Raw genomic sequence first — 22,850 nt, forward strand, 5'->3', positions numbered from 1 at the left:
TTAGATGCATTCATTCTCAGAATAGATCTGAGCGACTGGTGTTCGCAACCCAACAGTGACTGCATTTTAGTGGGCTGTAGGGTTAGCTACCTGCCTACTTTTCTTAGACGCTGCATAATATCTGCCTAAAGGTGCTTTGAACTGTAATCTGATTCTTTAAATGCTATAGCCGTTCAACGGAATCTCTCCTTTTGCTCTCTTCCATCATAACTCTCGTGCTGCTGATTAATGTCTGTTAGCTGCCCTGTTCGGAGAGATTGTTGTCACTTCTATAGTTGATTTGTTGTTTTTCTTATGTTTTCTAACTCAATTTTTACTCCCGATATGCTTTGTTTATGTATTTCTGTTTGTTCGTTTCTGTCTGCGCCATCACACCTTTGGGTTTATTGTGCGCTTTATAAATGTAATAAAGTAAAGTAAAGTTAAAGAAAGTCTCTGGGAAAGGTTATGAACCCGCAACGCAGCGGGAAGCTTGAGAGGTCCGAACCCAAGAGAGGGAGACCTGTGAATTAAGGTGATTTGAAACTTGGGGAAGGGAACCCCTACAAGTGCTGCAATTGCAGGGTCTGAGCCCGGCTGAGGGAGACCTATGTTGAATCGGGTACGTTTGTTGAAAGAGGCCCGAGCCCGATTGAGGGAGACCTATGTGAACTTGTGATACCCTGAGAGGTCCGAGCCCAGCTGAGGGAGACCTATGTTGAATCAGGTACTTTTGTTGAAAGAGGTCCGAGCTTGACAGAGTGAGTCCTATGTGAACTGTTAATGATTTCCGAGGTCTGAGCCCAACAGAGGGAGACCTAGGTGAACGATTTGTTGAACTGTGATTTATTGAGAGGTCCGAGCCTGATGGAGGGAGACCTACTGTGTTTAAAGGGGGTCCGAGGTGGCTGGGGAAGACCCATGGTGAACAGTGGACCCGAAAAACGTATGAATGTGAAACCCCTAAAGAGAAGGGAACTTTGTTTTGTGTCCACGGCATTCAACGAGAGGCTTTTGAATGGAAAAGAGACTTTATCGCAGAAGGCCCTGGCTTATGTCCCAAACTGCATCCTTGTGCCAGAAAAGCCAGAGCGTTTTCCAAGACTGAGTGTGCCACCTTGTCCCGTGCTGAGAACGTGGGGAAGGGAACCTCACTGTTCAGTCATCCTGATACATTACTTTTGAACACTATTTTCCTTTGAATACACAATTTTCCCTACATGTATTTGTTATAGCCTAAGGGCAGGCAATAGGTTTTGTTAGTGTAGGCCATTTTGATTTTAACAGACACTACTAGGACTGTGTCATTTATTATCTGGTGGTCAAGCTTGCTCCCATCCTTAGATATAGGGCTAGATAGGCGTTCTTCCAACCTTCATGTCGTTCAATAAAAAACCTTGAACTGTGCATCACTTGTATCTGTCTTCACTAATGATACCATGTCTTCCTTACAATATTGACAGATCTAATGTTGAGGCGGAAAGGGACACATTGGGGAGATTGTGAGTTTTTTAGGTGTCTTCTGCTGTTGAGGGGGACATGTAGTGCTGATCCCTCTAAGAACACCCAGAAGAGGCCACTGGTTGAGATGTGGTGCTTTGCCACTTGCTGGTACAGCTGAGGCAAAGATGGAGACATTAATGGTTTGATTGTGGGGTAGAGTAGGTGTGACATCTTTATCTACCCTTTCAGCAGTCATGTTTTAATAAATGATTGGCTTTTTCCACTTGCTTAAACCCAATCTACACACAAATCAACACAGATTGTGAGTCCCTTTATCACTTCTCAAAATTACCACAAGTCAAAATACATGTGCTGAGTTACATTTAGAAAGCTAACATGTCCTTTTGCTTTTACAGCTGACTAAAGCGTACACAAAGAAGCAAGATGGCGGCCAGTTAATGTGCCTCAAAACACCAACAAAATGAAAAGGTTCACTAGGAAAGAAGACTAAGATATCCAGGAGCTCCAACAATGGCATGGTTTGCAGAAGCAGAGGATGCCCAGAAACCTCAAGAACAAGGAGTGGGGATAACTACTGCTGAAGGGGATTTATGTTGTCACATCTCCACAATCCTATGTCGAGAGTCAGGTGAATCAGGCTAGAGAATGGCTTCTTAAAGTAAACAAAGTAAATGGGTCAACAGGATACCTGATGTAAATCATAAAGCATTCATTTATAAGGCACACGCTATTTACAAAGGGATATGAATGAAGAATACATGGCCTAGCACTGCTTTCTACAACACATCACTTACCTCATTTGAACACGGTGACCATAAGATAAAATAATTGGAATGTGCTTGGTGCAAGAAAATACAGGACCATACAATTAACCTGATTCAGCATGAACAGAAAATCACTGGAGAAGATTTCTTACGTGAAACCTGGAATGATCAAGGAACATACGCAACCTTAATTTAAATTGCTGTTAGAGGTGGCAACACTTCACTAAAAGCAATTATAAAGAAAGTTATTTCATGACAATAATATTGAACATTATGCATTTTCTGACTCTGGACCAGGGTTAGGTTTTCAATTACATTATTGATTAAGAAAACATAATTTGGAGAAATGAACCCCCCAAAAAAACCTTATCAGTGCACCAAATGCCAGAAATGTTTCAGTCGGAAACATCATCTAATACAACATCAGAGAACCCACATAGGAGAAAAACCTTACAAGTGCACTGAATGTCAGAAAAGCTTCAGTGATAAAAGCAATCTAATTCGACATGAGAAAACCCGTACAGGAGAAAAACCTTACCAGTGCACTGAATGTCAGAAAGGTTTCAGTCAGAAAAGCAGTCTAACTCTACATGAGAGAACCCACACAGGATCAAAACCATACCAGTGCACAGAATGTCAGAAGAGCTTCAGTCAGAAACATCATCTAATTCAACATGAGAAAACCCACACAGGAGAGAAACCTTACCAGTGCACTGAGTGTCAGAAAAGCTTCAGTCACAAAAGAAGTTTAACTGAGCATGGGAAAACCCATACTGGCGAAAAACCTTACCACTGCACTGAATGTCAGAAAAGCTTCAGTCAGAAACATCATCTAATTCAACATGAGAAAACCCACACAGGAGAGAAACCTTACCAGTGCACTGAATGTCAGAAATGTTTCAGTCAGAAAAGCAGTCTAACTCTACATGAGAAAACCCATACAGGAGCAAAACCTTATCAGTGCACTGAATGTCAGAAATATTTCAGTCAGAAACCCTATCTAATTCAACATGAGAAAACCCATACAGGATCGAAACCTTACCAGTGCATTGAATGTCACAAAAGCTTCTTTTACAAGAGCAGTTTAACTCTCCATGAGCGAACCCACACTGGAGAAAAACCTTACCAGTGCACTGAATGTCAGAAAAGCTTCAATCAGAAATGCACTCTAAAACAACATGAGAAAATCCATACAGGAGAAAAGCCTTACCAGTGCACCGAATGTCAAAAAACGTTCAATAAGAAAAATAATCTAATTCAACATGAAAGAATCCACACAGGAGAAAAACCGTATCAGTGCACTGAATGTCCGAAAAGCTTCAGTGTAAAAATAAATTTAAATCAACATTTGAGAATCCACACAGGAGAAAAACCCTTTCAATGCACAGAGTGTCAGAAAAGTTTCAGAGATAAAAAATGTTTAATTCAACATGTAAGAACCCACACAGGATAAAAACCCTATGAGTGCACTGACTGCCAGAAAAGCTTCCGTGATAAAAAAAAGTTTAATTCAACATGTGAGAACCCACACAGGAGAAAAACCCTATCAATGCACGGACTGTCAGAAGAAGTTCAGGTGCAAAACCCATCTAAATCGACATGAAAAAACCCACACAGGAGAAAAAACCTAATCACTGCAGTAGATGTCAGAAAAGCTTCATTTACAAAACCAATTTGACTAAGTATGAGAAAACCCACACAGGAGAAAAGCCTTATCAGTGCAGTGAATGTCAGAAATGTTTCTTTCATAAATGCCATCTAAATCAACATGAGAGAATCCACATTGGTGGAAAAAGAACTTCAGTCGGGAAATCAATCCATCACAACATGAAAAAAAACACAATGGAGAAAAGTCTTAATAGTGCACAGACTGTCAGAAAAGCTCCAGTGAGAAAAAGGACCCAATTCTACAGGAAAGAGCCCGTGTCTGTGAAAAGCCTTAATGGTGCACAGACTGTCAGTAAAGCTCCAGTGAGAAAAAGGACCCAATTCTACCGGAAAGAGCCCACGCATGTGAAAAGCCTTAATGGTGCACAGACTGTCAGAAAAGCTCCAGTGAGAAAAAGGACCCAATTCTACAGGAAAGAGCCCACGCATGTGAAAAGCCTTTATAGTGCACAGACTGTGCACAGACTGTCAGAAAAGCTCCACTCACAAACTCACAATATAATTCAACACGAGAGAACCCACAATGGAGAATAAAACCTTATCAGAGCTAAAAACCCACAAAGCAGAAAAGCCTTACCTGTGCCTCAAATATCAGGAAAGGTTCAGTTATAAAAATGAATCGAGCTCAACATGAAAGAACCTGCACAGGATAAAATCATGATGCGTGTACAGCATGTCAGAAAAACTCTGTTTGCTTCAGAATGTGAGAACGCACATGGGACAAAAGACAGAAATCCTCAGTAGTGTAATGAATGCAAGACTGATTTTCTGAATATTTACCCAACTCCTTCATCTGAGAATCGACAGAGGAGACCATCCTTCTGAATGCTTTCAGTGACAGAAAAGCATGAGAGAATCCACACAGGAGACCATCCTTCTGAATGCTTTCAGCGACAGAAAAGCATGAGAGAATCCACACAGGAGACCATCCTTCTGAATGCTTTCAGCGACAGAAAAGCATGAGAGAATCCACACAGGAGACCATCCTTCTGAATGCTTTCAGCGACAGAAAAGCATGAGAGAATCCACACAGGAGACCATCCTTCTGAATGCTTTCAGCGACAGAAAAGCATGAGAGAATCCACACAGGAGACCATCCTTCTGAATGCTTTCAGCGACAGAAAAGCATGAGAGAATCCACACAGGAGACCATCCTTCTGAATGCTTTCAGCGACAGAAAAGCATGAGAGAATCCACACAGGAGACCATCCTTCTGAATGCTTTCAGCGACAGAAAAGCATGAGAGAATCCACACAGGAGACCATCCTATGAGAGAATCCACACAGGAGACCATCCTTCTGAGTGCAGTGAATGCCAGAAGAGCATCACAACAAAAAGCACCGGACTCTCCAGGAGAGAATCCACACGAGAGTGTAAACCCGTCAATGTTTGCAATGCCTAAAAAGCTTCATTCATAGAACAGATCTAACGCTGCACCCGACCACCCGCACAGTGGAGAAACAAATCCAAGCTCTGAATGTCCCATGATCTTCAGCCGGAAAAAGTCATCTGATTTGAAATGAGCGAGCCCACACTGAACATACATGAGCAAACAATGCATGAAGAGACATGCGATCATCCATGATCAAGCGATGCGCGCAGTCAAAATGCAGAACATGCTTGAAAGGAAATGGCAGCTCTGACATCCAGCACCTCCCCAAAGGCTCAACAGCTGGGCAGTAATCAATGGTAATCTGCAACATGTTCAACTTACTACCACAGGGGTGAATTCTGAGGCAGATAATCAATTTTCATGTTAAAAAGTGTACAAATTGGGGCATCCTTACTCCAAAGGAAGCTCAGCCTGCAGTTCATCCTGTTGAACTTTAAAACTCAGACGTCTTTGAGCAGTAACAGCATACTGTAGATGAGAACTGTGTGGAAACCGCTTATATATGTAAGGCACATGTAATTGAAAACAACATTTCGAACAGTCTAGATGTCAGACACATCAGCTGCGATGAAAAAGGTCTAAAATGCAGCTAGCAAGCATTTAATGAGGCTAATATGGATATATTCAAACCTCTGTAAAAAGAAAGACATGCTTCTGCAATACAAGACTAGATCAAACAGCCTCAAGCTGAGAACAGCGGCAGAAAATAATGAACAATAATTCTGGGACCCTTACAAAGGCCTCCCTCTTCATGACAAATGTAATGCCAAAACAAACTCGAGAAGAAGATGGTGATTGAAACATTTACAGTGGGATGCTGAAACTGGACTTGAACTTCCGAAGACGGATTTAAGTTATTTATTTGAGATAATCAGAACTATGAAGTCCTGCTTAAATCTATAAAGTGTGTGGTTGTCTGCTGGCATTGTCCTTAAGTGAAGTTTTATCAAGAATTTCCAGATGAAAAGTAGGTTGGGGTCATATCTTTCTTTCCTCCCTTTTGTTTGGTCATTTCAGGCTGCAGTCTCGTGGCACGCCCCCCGCTCTCCCGGCCACTGTTTGAAGACCTCTGCTGTAATGTGACATTGACATCACATATTGCAGTTGAACCTATTGTTGAAGGGAGGCGACCTATGCACACCCTTTTTAGGATTATGGATGCACAGGGATGTTTGCGAGCCATATAGGTTGGACAAAGCTCTAATGTACAGGCGAAGAGAGTCGGCAGCAATGCAGAGCCATAAGGGCCCATGACTGGTCCACCGGACTTTAGAATGACACCCACCCTTTATGCCCTTGCCTCATGGCCTCAGAGTAAATCAAGTAACGGAGTTTTTACACATTGGGCCTCATTACACGGATGGCCGTAAGGGTTTACTGGTACTGGTATTTTACCGGTACCGGTAAATCCTTACCGCCTTACTACGAGGTCCCTTTGCGGGTTGGGGAATTTAACGCCTGCTTTTTGCAGGTGTTAAAAACCAACCCGCAAAGGGACCAGGGAGCTAATTACGGTACCGCAATTTGCGGTACCGTAATTAGCGCCTTCCCCATTCCCATAGAGCCCTATGGGGCAAAAATGGGAATGGGGAAGGGGGAATTACCGCCCCGCCAACCTTGGAATAGGGCGGTAATTCCCCTTTCCACCAAGGCGGTGCCGGTATTTTACCGGCATGAACCATGGCGCTAATAGCGCCATGGTTCACCGCCATCCGTGTAATGAGGCCCATTGTCTTTAAATGTATTGGTCTAACGCTTATATGCAAAATATGTTTGAAGATCTCACAGAATGCAGTGTGCAAATATGAGAATGTTGCCTTTGCTGAAATTTCCTATCACTAATAATCTTTTGATCGCTGATTTTACATGCGGGCCCATGAGTGATGACAGCGTATGACTTCACAAATTACAGAATTCATGGTATCAGTGACATCATTGACAATTTGCAAGGTCATCTTTTGCATCTTGTGAGGTCATGATCTGTGCACGCCTGGGATCATGTGGTATTGTTGCATATCTAACCATAACTGCCCAATTTCAGTAGTTTCAGGCTTTGCATATTGACCAAAACAACATTTTAAAAAAACAGATATCTCAATGAAACTCAAATTTAAAAAAATCTATTTCTGACAATAGATTAATTGTAACTTATTGTGTTTTCTTACACTTTGTTTTTTTAATAATGTTCTATAATTAAATTGTTTGTAGACACTGTGGGCCTCATCACGAGTTTGGCGGTAACCCTTAAATGCGGCGGTAACGCTATTACTGCCGCATTTAAGGGTCTGCCAAATCATAGCCTTGGCAGATTTCCCCCCAGCTCTGAGCTGGAGGGAAATTCAATGCAAATTTGCCGATTTTTGGTGTTATTACCGCCGGTGGGAATTCCGCCGGTGGTAATAGTGCAAATTTTCCCAATTGGGCCCAATGGGGAATGAGGAATTCCCGAATGGGCCCAATGGGGAATGGGCACTAACCGTTCCACCAAACCTGTGATCCGGCGCGAATAGCGCCGGGGGGTTTGGCGGTAGGGCTAATAGCACCAGCTGTAATAACACTGGCGTTACCGCCCAATTCGTGATGAGGCCCTGTGTCCATGGGCCGTATAATGTATATGTATCAACATGACTTATCTAGACACGGATAGTTTTTTCTAAGAATTAGAAATCCTTAAAACCTTTCATGGACTTGTATACCAAGTAGAAAGTGAGATTGTGTAATAGTAATGGCCAGTGGGTCCGATTCACTAAGCTTTTTTCCGGCATAAGTGTGAGTTGCCAGATAAAACGCTGCAACCTCCACCCGCATAAGTTACAGGAATTCATTCTACAATAGGCGTAGCCTGATTCACTAACAGGCATGCAAGATTTTAGCTGCGTACACCTTGGTGTAAATCCTGCCAAGTTGAGAAACATGGCGAAATCTACTCCAATATAGGTGTGGCGTAACTCACCTGTTATGTATTCGCCGGAGTATTATCTGCCAACAGATATTCCACTTACAGTTCTCAGGCGCAAGTGTACTTTCTTAATGAAAAACGTACCCCAGATCGTCCGTTGGGCATAAGTTTCATTCAGATTCACTCAGTGGGTTAGGGAATTCCATTTGTAGCGTTAGTTTCACCACACTTAGGCCCTCATTCCGAGTTTGGCATTAAGCAGTAACATTGCCAGTAAATCCGTTACTGCCCCTATTACCACTCTGCCAAATTACAAGACAACAAAAATGGGCGTTAAGTCTGCCTGTGGTTTTAGCCCCAGCGGTAAATCCGTCAGAAACACAAATGCTAATTCTGCCAAATTACAGGTGAAATTACCGGCAAAATACAGCTGAAAATTTCACTGCAAAAGGTGAAGGCAAAAGCATCCAGGTGATGGGAATCAAGCCCAGGTGCCAATAGTAGCCTCCTAAAGTTCATTTAATGCCCACAGCCACCCCAAACACACTTCTAAGCAACATGCAGCCACTGCATTGCACTCAATGAAGTCTACACAGTCATCCAGGCTTGGATGGCACATCATGGGCTCTGCCTTAATGATGAAAAAACAGAGTTACTTGTCCTCGTCTCCCACATCAAACTTACTAAACTAGACCCTGCCTACAAATCATTTACCATTGATGGGAACATCATTAAAGTGTCCAACGACACAAAAACACTTGGTATTTACTTAGACTCGACACTATCGCTCACGAGACAAACGAATGCGGTTGTATCTGCGTCGGCTTACACCTGCAAACTTATTACAGCCTGCAGACCTTTCCTGACGACCGTTAACTGCATTATCCTCGCCAGAACTCTAATCATGGCAAAAATTGACTATTGTAACGCCCTCTATTTAGGGACTAGCCAAAGAAACATTGACAAGTTACAAGTTACCCGGAATAATGCCATCAGGGCTGCCCTTAACTTCCTTAGGAGATCACACATCTCTGATACAAGACGCAACTTACATTGGCTCCCTGTTGTTCACCGAATATCGCTCAAAACTCTTAATTTAACATACAAGGCCCAGAACAATCTGGCACCCGCCTACCTGGCCAATCGCTTCACGCAGCACACAGCCAACAGACCCCTGAGGTCAGCCCATGTCCACACACTGACTATACCTAGCTTCAAGCTTCCCAGTCCTTGTGACCAAACTCTGGAACACAATACCTACCACACTCAGAACAGAACCGTCCGTCCATTCCTTTAAGAACAAAATCAAACTCTGGCTCTCTGAGCTTGACGCATCTACCTCATCCACCTAACATACATAAACTATTATGGCTTTTTGTTTTATCAGATGTCTTGCCTTCCTTTGCACTTGTAACGTCTATACATCCTCTGCATTCTAGTTTACTCTGCAGTATGCCCTAGCAATACTACCAGAAATGCTTATAGTAACCAATGTAACGATGTACTTGTCTGTAACATGTATTTTGCCTTAAGTCAACTTTTTCATTGTTAAGATTTGTTTTCCCCCTGGGAAATAATCTGCTTTCCTATATGTAACCATTACCTTTGCAAATTATGCGCCCAGATGCCCCAGGGCAAGGTGCGCAATATAAATAAATAAATGCAAAATACTACCAGTAATGAATTACGGCGTCCACAACCTGCCGCTGTTTATTGATCTCCAGCAGCATGCAGGGCAACCACATGGAAGGATACAGGCTGCACAAAGATTGAGGAGACGTGTGTTGCCGAGGCCGCCCATACCACGTGTCCGTCCGTCCACTTGGGCTCTGGCTGATGGCCAATTGGTCTTGCTGTATTGTTGGACAGCAACACCTTAGGTAAGCTGCTGACCCTCATAGAGGCAGATATGCTGAGCACCATACACATCAGAACTGCAATACCATCACTGCATAAACTGGTTTCTGTGCTCTACTTCTGAGCCACAGGTGCATTCCAACAGACTGTGGGGATACTGCATGGCATGTCCCAACCAACATTCTCAATAGTGCTTGAGCAAGTGTTCGGCGTGCTCATAAGGCATGCCCATCGACACATCTTGCCCACCACCCAGGCTGAAGTGCATGCAGCAAAGGTAAGAGCCTGCATACAGGAGTCGTAAACCGTACTAGTCAGTGAACATCCAGATGACCTGTGATTTGGATCGGACCATCAGCCACTGCTGCGCACGATTCCCAGGTTCCACATGTGATTCCATGGTCCTGAGGAACAGCACCCTCCCTGCATATATGGACACACACTGAGAACAGCGAAGCTGGCTCTTGGGTAAGTATGACATCTGATGATGATGCAGAACAGAGGCACACATGTATGAGATCACATGTGAGGAAACTACATGTCTCATATCCAATGTGGCACTCAGTAGCCCATGGCCCTAAAACCAACTATACTCCTGCATTTGCTCACACACCCACTAGCCCAATGCTATACAGGGATCAGCCCTAAACGCATTTCTGCACAAAAAGGCCACCAGGACAATAGTGGATTACATTTTCATACAGAAGCAACATTGTAATGCTAAACACTCTTCTCCCTACCTGCTGTAATTGACTCAGGGTATCTGCTGCTACTGTGGTTGTGGTTGTTGACACTGGTGAGGAACCCTGCTAAAAGCAGCCTCTGGGTATCCGGCCTCACTCAGTAAGTAAGAGCTAACTTTGGGGGAAATGGAGCTAGTACATAGTGGGTTGGAAATAGAATTTGCACATATGTGGCCAATGATAACCTTACGTCCATTATATATGGTCCATTATAGTTTGGATTTCTTCTAGATGTGTTCTAATGCTCCTTCAGACAAATTCCCAAACACTAAGATTTAGAATCACATAGGTATGTTTCTATAGGACTAGTTGACTTGGGGGGTCAAAACTAGCTCCTGGTAGCTGTTGGCATCAAGCTACCCATGCTCTAATAGGATTCAAGATGGAGCTAAATAGAGCCCAGCTCTTGGCAATTTCGAACCCTATTCCTCACAACCTCTTCCCCAACACCGTCCCCCTCCCCACACCCTCATTCCCAACAAAACCCCCCTCCCCACATCCTCATACCCAATGCCATCCCCCTCACCATACCCTTATTCCCAACACCAGCCCCTCCCCACACCCTAATCCCCAACACCATCCCCCTCCCCACGCCACCAACACCACCCTCCTCCCCTGTGGTCTCCAGTCTGTCCCATTAAAGTGTGCACTACCACCTCCTCTTGTCCCCTTTCCCTGTAGGTGTGGTTGCATGACCTGTTTGGTGCTAGGAGCACCTTAGTGGCGTGCTTGTAACTGATCCCTCACTGGGGGTGGTTGGCACAGTCTTGAAGTTTCACTACCCCGGAGGTGCTGCATCATAGGTTGAGGGCCCTGGCCATTGTCTCATGTGAGGCATACATTTGCTTAGCCAGCTCCCTTACCCTTTGACTCGTTGGGGTGTTGCTGGTAGTGTATTCTGCTGCACGCCGGCACAGACAGTCCAGACAAGTGGTCACCCGCCTAGATTCACCCAGCACTGCATTGACTGATAGTGTCCCAGCTGCTCAATCTGGGTAATTCTCTCCCAGATGGCATTTAGGGTCATTCCTGCACTGGCCCTAGAGATGGAAGGGGGCGCCTTCCCTCAATACCAGGTGGCCGACCTGCTTGCTACTTGTCATTGTGACTTTGGGAATCTGTGTCCTAGACACAGTAATAACTGAGGACCCCGCAAGATGACAAGGGGGAACACCACATGGGTGATATGCAGGCAGGGGGGTGATCGGAGAACATCTGCCTCAGGGGAAGCTGCAGAGGTTGAGGCAGTGGTGGAAGACTCCGGTGCCGCAGTGTCAGCATGTGCAGGGGCCTGGTCCTGTGCCTGAATCTTTTTGACACTTGGGTGGGTGTGTTGGTCCTCGGACTCCACAGCAGTGGTGGGCGGTGGCTCCATGGTGGGAGGTCTTGCAGACTCTGTCAAGGCCGGAGTTGGTGGCATGATTGTGGCAGGTGTATCAGAGGTGGCAGCAGCAGTGTCCTTGGACAAGGGTGTTTTTGGGGTCTTCTGGGCACTGTACGGAAGGCATGGTATCAAACAGTGAAGACAGACACAAGAGATCAGAGTTCAAGGGTGTTTATTGAACTTCAATTGGGTTTGAAAAATGCCCATCTAATCCTAAATCTAAAGATGGGAGCGAGCTACGACCATCAAATAATAACACAGTCCTAGTTGAGTCTGACGAAAATAAAAGGGCCTATACTAATAAACCTATTGCCAATGCTTACTTCTAAATACGAATTTAGCACATTCTCTGGCTTTTCTAGCACGAGGATGCAGTTCAAAATCTCAGGATCAGGACCTTGTGTGCCAAAGTCTCTTTGCCATTCAAAGTCCCTTATTTCAGAGGGCCTGATATGACAAACAAACATTCAAAGTTCCTTTCTCTTCGGGATTCTCAGGATTCCCACTATGCACAACTTCTCTGGTGATTCATTGTTCACCCCGGGTCCACCAGGCTCAGACCCACTTTAACACAAAACCTCCAATTGGTATCCCTCCACTGGGCTCGGACCAAATTTATCTCAATTTCCAAACTTTCTATACTATATCAAAATCAAAGACTTTCAACTGCACGCAGGTTTTGCTTGACCTGTCGTAGGACCACTTTGATTCACAATTCTTTGTTCTCTTCTTAATTTAACTCTTCTGCGTTCACTTCTGCCACTTCTCAGCTGGATACCTTACAGAGACCTTTGATTGAGCACCCATGCTTGCCGGACCACTCGGTCAAAGGTATTGTATCAAAGTCGTTTAAAGTTCAAACACTCATCAGCAGTTCAATTTTACTTGCGTCTTTTATCACTCACGTTCTAACAATGTTCGTTCCAGCGCTCGCCATATAATGTTGCTGCTTGCAACCTTGGCTTCAACACAGACCGGTCTTGTATCGGTCTCCCCAACTCACCGTCTGTGTTGATTTCACTGACGCTGCTTTGTTCTTGGAGCCAAGGATGGTACAACGGCGGCTGCTGCTTCTCCCCGCCTTGATTAGTGATGCGGGGGGCCCTGGGTATCTCCGACACATAATGCAGGATTCTTCAGCCTGGTTTCCTGACCTTACGCTTTCTAATCTTGAGGGCTCTTGAAAGTAAAGGTCTCCTGTCAGAAAGGCCAAGAGAACTTCAACTCCTTGCGACCCTCTCCTGTTTTGCTTTTTTTTCTCACGTTCTGCTGCCATCTCAAAACTGCTGTTTCCTCGTGTGCTTTGCCTCGCTCAGAGTGTGCTTTTGTGCTCTGCCTTTTATCCGTGTTGGGATGCTTAATGGAAGTCAGGTGAGAGTGATGGTCAGTAATTGCCTGACCTCACCTGACCATTGTATTGGGACACTTCAGGTATACTGCTCGGGTGTTAGTCTGTTTTCTCCCAAAGCGTGCTGTCCCTGTGAAAGTGGTCGTGTAGGAATAGGGGTGTGGGGTAGAGTTCCTATGTATCCTATCTGATAGGATGGGGTAAAGTTGTTGCAGGGAAGTGGATACCGCATCTCGCCATCCAGTGTCCCACTCCCCGAAGACCCCTCACCTAGGTGATCCTCCCACGCTGGCCTACCCCAGGAAGTGGATCCAAAAGCGATGGCCGTGTCCTTGCCACCTGCATGACAGATCCCAGAGGACTAGTGGGTGACACATTTTATGGTTTCTCACAGCAATCACCTTCTTGGGTGTGGCTTGTCCTTTGCCCTTTTGCCACTTCCTGTGGCAGGTATGCCAGAGATGCTGCTGCCTTCAATGGGGCCCTGGGTGTCTTGTGTACCTGTTAGGAGACATGAAATAGTACGTCAACACCTTGATGGAGTTTAGTAGGGTGTGTTCTCAGGTAGTGTTCTATGTACTATGGGTTCACCGGGTCGTACGGCCCCATGGGGACCTCCTTAATGTGGCAGACAGTATGCTGGTTTACTGGCTTGATGGTTGTGTGTGCATGCATATGGACTGCTGGAAATGTGTGCCTTGCTTGAACTGTGGTGTCAAGGGCTTCACAGTTGTGCAAGGTCACGTGTGCCCATGTAGGGCAGGCCCAATGATGCTTGCGAATCATGTTGTACTGTCAACTGAGGGCTGGCCTGCTAGCTATGGCGGTGTGAATGCGACATTAGGTGGGACACAATCTTCATGGAGGTCTTGCAGCTACTACTCTGTTGCACTAGTTGTAAGTTTGTGCCAAAGGTCTAGTGGTGTTGATTAATTGCCATACTTTGTGTAGGCCAGAGAATTTGGCTGATGTGTCTGTAAATGGGTGTTTGGCATGTTGGCAAGGGGTTAGTAGCAAGCTAGGGGTACTCCCAGGTGCAGCAGGGAGGAAGGCAAAAGCAAAGGCTCATAGATGAAAATGCAAAGAAGCTTGTCAATGGATGGCCTCTGCCCTTTACTGTTCCTTCTTAACTTGCACGCCCTGGGCTGGATGCCACAAGAAGGTTCAGCTGTGACATCACTAGTCACCTGATCTCACAATCAGTGGTTGGTCGCTCTGAGTTTGTCCCTGGATTTGCTGAGATGAAGCCTCGTCTTCCTGATTGGTGTTCCTAGGGGAGTCTCTTGTGGCCTTTAGCTGGAGATTGGGCCGACTTAAGATGGTGGCAGGAAGTGGCTTTATCACAGGAGCACAGGTTTTGATTACCCAATACCCTTTATGTGCACAACTGGTGATTTATTTTAATCAGTATCCAGCCACCCTCCATCTCTCAATTTTCTTTCTCATTCCATCCCTCTCCACTTTTCACCAGTTCACACTTTCCTCTGCCCAGTTCTCATTTCGGTCTCTTTCCTTCTATTCCACCAAATCTTGCTGTTGCCTTCACTCCATAGCTCTGTCACTTTTTATGTGTCCATTGTCAATCTCTCTTTCCCAGTCTCTCACTTTACATGCTCCATTTCAATCTTCCCACAGAACAAAAGCCCCCTCCTCAAACTATTGGAGGGTTATCTTAGAGCTGCTGAGTGATTAGTCGATTGCATCAAGGCTCCACCCTTTCTTCCAATTGTTTTTGCTGCCTCTTTATTACATCAGGGATCTTTCCCCTGCACTAATATCCTGTGAGATGCTACACTCCTCTTGTGTGTTCCATAATCTGTATGAAACGGCATTACCCCAACTTTAACGTCATTGCTCCGTACATTATATTCCCACCATTTGGCCTCCCAGACCCTGTACATTCTGATCATCTCTTTTCTGACTGGCAGCATCCCTGTAATACCTTCTGCTCCTCCCCTCCTCCACCTGCCCTTGGTCCCCTAACCTGGGCTCAGGTTATGTTATTGGGTCTTCTATAGCATGGCCTCTAGCACTGATGTCAGGGAATTCTGGAACTAGTAGGAGGAGGGGGTGGGCTGGTTAGTGGGGCAGCAGGGGAGCTAAGTTGCTGTTGCTAAACTAGTGGTGTGAGGCAGACTGGAGAAACTGCTGTGCTATGCAGCGGGTAAGAGTCTACATATTCAGAAATATGTTGTGATCTTTATACTTGCAGGATGAGTGCCAACATTGGCTAAGGTGCTTCATACTGGATGGCATCCTGTGGTAACACCCTGTGATGCAGCAGCAGAATTGTGGAGTGGTAGCTGGATTATAAGTCAATGTGGTGGTTGCTCAGCCGATAAGGAACTATTTAGACTTCTTGCATCCCACACCAGCAAATACTGAGGTTTGATGATAAATAAACCAGGAGCATGATCCAAAACATGGACATGGTGCCTAAAGTCCACTTTTAAAACGCTGTCTTCATCCATTTTGGGGACTACTCAGAGTCTCCCCTCCCCCACACCAGAAAAGAAAGCTGTTTTATAGATTAGAATGCAACAATGTGCTTCAGTCCACAAGGACAGCTCGTTTAAAAACCACTTAGCAAAACCTTTAGATGTGTACATTAAACTGTTGAATCCTCATAGCATATATTATTCTAATTTCCACACACATTTCTTTTCTTTATATATAGCATGTATTGTTAAAAAGCTTTTACACTGCACCCATCACCATTACGAGTACTCCTACTCTGCCGAGGCTTGTCCGGTTAGATGCGTACTTTGCCCCAGCCTGGGGTTAACCAGACCATGGTCTGTGTTGGAAACCAAATGGGGAAAGGATACAAAATATGAATAACATGATTTGAAAACAGTGGGCCTGAACACTAACTACACTGTTTTTGGGTTTAGGTTACGCGTGGAGTAAAGTTTGATTTAGGCCCTCATTACAAGATCTGCAGTATGGGAATTGCCGTTACTGCCAAGTAGCCCGTCGGAATGTCTGCCGAAACATAAGTAGACAGGGGCGAGCGCCACCCATCACCGGTACAGCCGAAACAAATTAACACCAACAGTAATTCAAAACTTTTCAGCAAAATTACCTTTAGCACTGTATATTGACGGAATTACTGAACAGTATTTCCGCTGAAGGAATTACCACAGAACAGGAAGTAGTCCTGATGCAAACGGAAAGTACTCTGGCGGCCATCTTTAACTACTCAATGAACTCGAAATTCCCATTAAGTTAGTGCCATCCACCCCCAATAAAACACACAAAAATGACTTGGGGCAGAAATGCACAGAGGAGTGGGACTGGCTCAGACGGCTGGATTATGCAAAGTGCATCAAAAGGCTACATGTAGAGGGAGACAAGCACGCGAAACTGTTAGCATGGTTGAGCAGGCGCGAAGAACCTAGTGATATGATCAGTGCTATAACTGATTCAAATGGAGGGCTGATTAGGACCCATCGCAGGATCAATGCGGTGTTGTCAAGCTTTTATGAATCTCTATACTCTGCAGACATTGCTGTGGGAAACAACGATGCGGCAGACGTCATATACCAAATTGACCTACCTAAACTGACAGCGGAGCAGTCGGACATGCTTGATGTGCCGCTGTTGCCGGAGGAGATAGAGGAAGTGATAAAGGAACTACCGACTGCCTAAGCACCAGGACCAGATGGGCTCCCAGGAGAATTCTACAAAACCTAATCTGACATACAAGTGCCCACACTGTTGCCGGTCTTCGAGCAGGCATATGAACGGGGGAAATTGCCCGATAGTCATAGTACCCATCCTTAAAGCGGGTAAACTCCCACTGGACTGCAGGTCATAAGGACCCCTCTTAATGGTAAATCAAGACTGAAAAATATTGACAGCAGTGCTGGGGGGCAGGCTCAAGAGGGTGATTGGAGATCTAGTCCACGGGGATATCAGGGCTGCAACACTGCCTGGAACCTAAGGAGACTGCATCATGTTATAAATAGCACAAACTCGCTAGAAGCAGACTGCGGGGTGGCCTCACTGGACACAATGAAGGCCTTCAACTTGGTCATATGGGACTGGCTACTGACGACCTTAGTGCACTTCGGTTTGGCAAGAGTTTCTTGAAGTGGGTGAAATTAATATACATGGCAAGGGTTAAGACTGGAAGACAGATCTCTGCGGCATGGAGGGTGGACAGAGGCACCAGGCAGGGTTGCCTGCGGTCACCAATGCTGTACATACTTTCATTGGAACCGCTGGATGTGTTCCTAAGGAGAGAATATGCTGAAGCCGGTATCCGGATAGATGGGGTAACACATCTAGTCTCTCTATACGCGGATGACATGTTGCTGTACATAAGCAAACCATAAGCCAACCTGCCGCTCCTGTTAGACGTCATAGATCAGTTCAGCACTTTTTGAGGCCTCAGGGTGAATAGAGAGAAATCTCGCCTGTTCCCGCTCGCAGGGCTTAGAAGCCACAGCGCTGAGCAGCTACTGTGCCTGGGCCTCAAATGGGTAACCAACACTGTTCGATACTTAGGTATCAACGTGTGGCATGACCCGGTGAACGCACATGTAGACAACACACAGAGGGCCTTGAAGGGGGTGAGCAACTCCATGGGATTCTGGAAAAAGCTGCAACTGGGGGTACCAGGTAGAGAAGCCCCCCTAAAGATGGTCGTACTCCCACGACTTTTGTATTACTTAGTCAATATACCCTAGAGCATACCAATGACCTTTTTCCGTCAGCTGAATACGATGATGAGAGAACTTCTGTGGAGAAATGGGAGAAACAGGATCGCACTGAACACATTGCAGACGGATTATTTTGATGGCGGGATGAGAGTGCCTGATTTTGAATGCTACTATTTAGCAGGGCAACTACAATTTATAGTGAACGGGCTGGGAGACAATGCCACACAGGAAACCCTATTATTGCAGCCTAGTTTAAGGCAACACTTTTTAAAGGAGGTCCTATGGTTAAGAGAACCCGACCTAGAGAGTTCTTCCACACTGCTAAAACATGGTAAGGAAATATGGAACAGGGCCTGTAAGTGTGGGAGTGCCTGACCCCTGCTCTGATCATTTTCCCTTAACTGGAGTCATAGGAGAATAACAGGGAGCAGTGGGACAATTCAGGAGGCACTGGGAAAGCAAAGGGATAGCCACCATTGGAGACCTGCTACAGGAAGGTAAAATATTGAGTTTCCAGACTCTAGTAGATGAATATGACATATATGAAGGCCAGTTTTTAGTATATCTGGGCATGGCCAGGAGGATCAAAGAGTGATGGGCGGGGACCGAGCAAGTAGTGGAGACCAACGCAATGTTGGACACCATGTATGATGTGGCAGAAGGGGGGCATATGATCTCTAGAATATATGACTCGTTCCTGAATGGCTGCACTAGACCGTAGCTAAGGGTGAGAGAGCAATGGGAGATGGACGTAGGAAGATCCTTTACGGATGGAGAATGGAAGAGAACGCAAGCTCAAGAAATGCCAGGTTCAGGCTAACCCAACTATGTGTCACACACAGGGTGTACATGACCCCACATAGACTGTGCCTTATGGCTGGAAGACAGAACCACACTTGCCCGAGATGCGCTCAAGAGGGGGCAGACATGATACACATGTTTTGGATATGCCCAATAATTGGGAGGTTCTGGGGGAGTATCACGCAGAGAGTGGAGAGAAGGGGCATCCAGATGCAAGCCTGGCCTCCAGAGGTCTGCTTTCTGGGGCTGTACCCGAGGAGTAAGAGGGGCGAAACACACCTTACCAAAATGAAAGACCTGATCTGCATACTAGTGAAATGCAGGATAGCCATGGCATGGAAAAATCTCGGGGCCTGGTCGAGTGACCTGAAGAGATGGTCACTAGCGGAGACCGCCGCGTGGATGGGAGCACTGCGCAGAGGGTTGCATGAGGCCGGCGAGGGTGTGATAGTCTGGATGAGTCAGACCATGTTTACTGAGGAAAGCAAAGAGTTAGGCCCACAAACATATATTGGCAATGGTGCTGGGGAAGGAGTGTAAGGCCACAGATGTGATGGGTACACAGATGTGTACGCCTACGTCACAAAACAAGAGGAGACCTGGAGAGGGGGTGGAAGTGAAAATTGATATGGACGCAAGTGAAACCCACAAGATTGTGAACATACGTTTGTTATGCCATGGTAAAACCGGTCTTCGTGTTTGGTTGGTAGTATGTTGTACGAAACGAAATAAAAATAAACCAAAGTTTTAAAAAGAATACATACATCGGGTTAGTGTTAGTGACGCTATGGACTATGCTGAGGTAAGAGAAGTTAAAATAAGGAAAGCCAAACAATTAACTAACTTGGTAAATAATTTCGCCTGCCAATCAGCGGGTTTTACTATTGAAGGGAGTCTGATCTTTTACAGACGGTGCTTTTGCCCTGCATTTTTCTATGGCCTCGAGGCGCTCCTTATGAAAGACCTCGAGTGGTTGGACTGCCTTAAAGGCTTCTTTTGGAGGTCAATATTAAAGCTGTCTTCTGCCACTTCAATAGAATATATAAGATTGGAATTGGGACTGATCTCCTTGCGGGGTCAGGATCTGATGAAGAGGCAAGTTGTGTTTGAAATCAAATGCAGATCCGAAATGCCCTATGCCGACTAGGATGGGTGAAAATGTTAGCTCAGAGCCCCGAAACAAAGGAAAGCATTGTGTAGATCTAAATGAAGAAGTGTTTTAAGTCATTGATTTGACTGTGCCTAAGCAGCTGGTGAGTGATTATTAAAGTGTGAAAGGTATTATTAAGAAAAAGGGTGCTGGGATTGGATTAAAAATGACACGCACCTGTCCACACTAAGGAACGATGCCTGTGTATCTAATGAGACACACACAGGGTAATTCATAGAATCCAGCGCACAAGTAGCGCACGCGGCTGGCGCACAGCGTGCGCCTGCGATAGTCTGCGCCGGGCACGTGCGCTAAAACTGATTTCCGCGCACAGCGTATTCATGGATTTCATGCTCCCAAACCAGCCGTGGCGCAGAGAATCGCAGCGAGCCTGCAGCAGCGCCAGTAACGCCCCCAAGAACGCCCTCGCGCAAGGAAAAGCCATCAAAATCGCTAAATCATCGCTAAGGGCTGCGCTAACCCTGGACCACTTCACAGGGCAGGCAAACAAGGAAAGCAAAGCGGGCAATCTTCAAATCAGGAGTACGCGGGAAGTTCTACACGCGACTAGGCAGGGAACGTGAATTACAGGGGTACGCGGGAATTATCACACGCGAACAGCCAGGGAACGCGTATTACAGGGGTACGCGTGAAGTAGAACACGCGATAGGCCAGGGAACGTGTATTACAGGGGTACGCGTGAAGTAGAACACGCGATAGGCCAGGGAACGTGTATTACAGGGGTACGCAGGAATTATCACACGCGAACAGCCAGGGTGCGTGTATTACAGGGGTAGCGGGAAGTTCAACACGCGATTGGCCAGGGAACGTGTATTACAGGGGTACGCGTGAAGTAGAACACGCGATAGGCCAGGGAACGTGTATTACAGGGGTACGCGGGAATTATCACACGCGAACAGCCAGGGTGCGTGTATTACAGGGGTAGCGGGAAGTTCAACACGCGATTGGCCAGGGTACGTGTATTACAGGGGTGCGTGGGAATTATCACACGCGAATAGGCTGGGTGGGCCCTCACAGGTGTACCCTGTACACCCTCCACGGCCCCTGCAGGCAGCCCACAAAACAGGGGACTACCCTGCACACCTGATCATGTCCCCCTGCACCCCCATCCACCAGGGGCACCCTCCACCAGGCCCCCACCCATGTCTCCCACCACCCCCACCCCCCAGCAGTGCAGGGGCACCTGCCAGCAGGCCCCCACCCATGTCTCCCACCACCCCCACCCCCCATCCACCAGGGGCACCCTCCACCAGGCCCCCACCCATGTCTCCCACCACCCCCACCCACCAGCACTGTGGGGCACGTGGCCAGCAGGCAGTCAGGCAGCAGCAGATGGCAGGTGGGAGCGTGCTCAGGGCTCTGGGGGACTGTAATTTGGCCTCCTGGCCAGGAGCGTGGTCTTTCGTGTTTGAACGCGTGGACAGCCTGATAGGGAGTGATTTTGCACGTGAAAATCCCACACTCAGCGAATCGCGCGAAAACCCGTCACCAGCATATGTGCGTCTATAGTTACCTGCACGTGCAGTGTCAAAGCGTGTGATTGGTGAAAATGGATCTACACGCAGGAGTGACAAAGCGTGTGATTGGTGAAAATGGATCTACACGCAGGAGTGACAAAGCGTGTGATTGGTGAAAATGGATCTACACGCAGGAGTGACAAAGCGTGTGATTGGTGAAAAGTGAGCTACACGCAGGAGTGTCAAAGCGTGTGATTGGTGAAAAAGGATCCACACGCAGAAGTGACAAAGCGTGTGATTGGTGAACATGGGCCAAGCACGTACACGCCGTAAGTGACGCTGTACGTGTGGGCCTGTATATAAGGTAGTGTAGAACACCATTTCCTTGTACGTGCTTTTCGTGGAGAGCGAGTGGGTGAATTCTGTACTTCTTGTCGTTTCACACGCGATTTACTTCACAGCGTTTCCAGTTCGTACTCCCTGTTACCTCTGACAGCTTTTTCTCTTTTTCCTCTTGTACTGGTTTACCTGGGCCTGTTCCCTCAAACAGTGTCCCCTTCTACTGTTGTCCTGTCTCCTCAGACAGCGTACACATCTTCTTTTGGGGGGGGTGTTGCCAACCAAACGCGCTCATTTTTCACGCTCTTTTACCTGGCAGACGGTGAGTCACGCACGTATCTAACTTCTGTGCTTGCCCCGTGTGTAGCCTACCCCTTCAGAGGTCATTCTAGGCTGCGTGCGACACGCATACGTTCATTTTTGTGTTACTGGATGCCACAGCGTAGTGCAGGGTTTTCCATCAGCACACGTGGTCTAGGAGGGGTATTGTGCACGTTCCTTAACTTTTTTGGGGTGCCTGTGCGTTGCGTGACCCGTCATCTTTCCCCAGGGGTGTCATATAGCCTTGCCACTGCACTAGGGTACGAATACCATCTGGTACCCAACCCCTTTGACACCCAATTGCCCAGGACAATTGTGCACACCGACTCCCATACGCACAATAACATCAGTGCCATGGTTGGGAGGCGTGCAAGCCGTAAGGGTGGCAAAGGTGGCCGAGCCACACGTGGTGGCCGTGGAGGATCCACTAGGGGACGTGGTTGTGACTTGCAGGGTGCCCCTGTCCCCCCCAGTCTGGAGGACCAGTCAGGGACACCCATGCCCCCCCCCCCCAGTTGAGGGTCATGTGGCTGATACCAACCCTGATCAGCCCTTGTCGGACCAGCCCATTGTGGCACCAGACCTGTCCGAGGGT

At 46.5% G+C, this 22,850-nt stretch overlaps 1 protein-coding gene across 1 annotated transcript in view; it reads left to right on the forward strand.

Annotated features, from left to right (window-relative positions):
- Positions 1-6,190, forward strand: part of LOC138453003 (zinc finger protein 84-like) — a 46,158-nt gene extending 39,968 nt beyond the window's left edge. The window contains exon 2 of the mRNA XM_069605410.1: positions 1,839-6,190. Coding sequence (XP_069461511.1) covers positions 2,554-3,660 — 1,107 coding nt within the window. The 5' untranslated portion in view covers positions 1,839-2,553 and the 3' untranslated portion in view covers positions 3,661-6,190. The remainder of the gene's footprint in view (positions 1-1,838) is intronic.
- Positions 6,191-22,850: the final 16,660 nt, after the last annotated feature.

This window comes from Ambystoma mexicanum, chromosome 4p, assembly GCF_040938575.1.
Source record: "Ambystoma mexicanum isolate Mex_15411 chromosome 4p, UKY_AmexF1_1, whole genome shotgun sequence".
NCBI classification, from domain to species: domain Eukaryota; kingdom Metazoa; phylum Chordata; class Amphibia; order Caudata; family Ambystomatidae; genus Ambystoma; species Ambystoma mexicanum.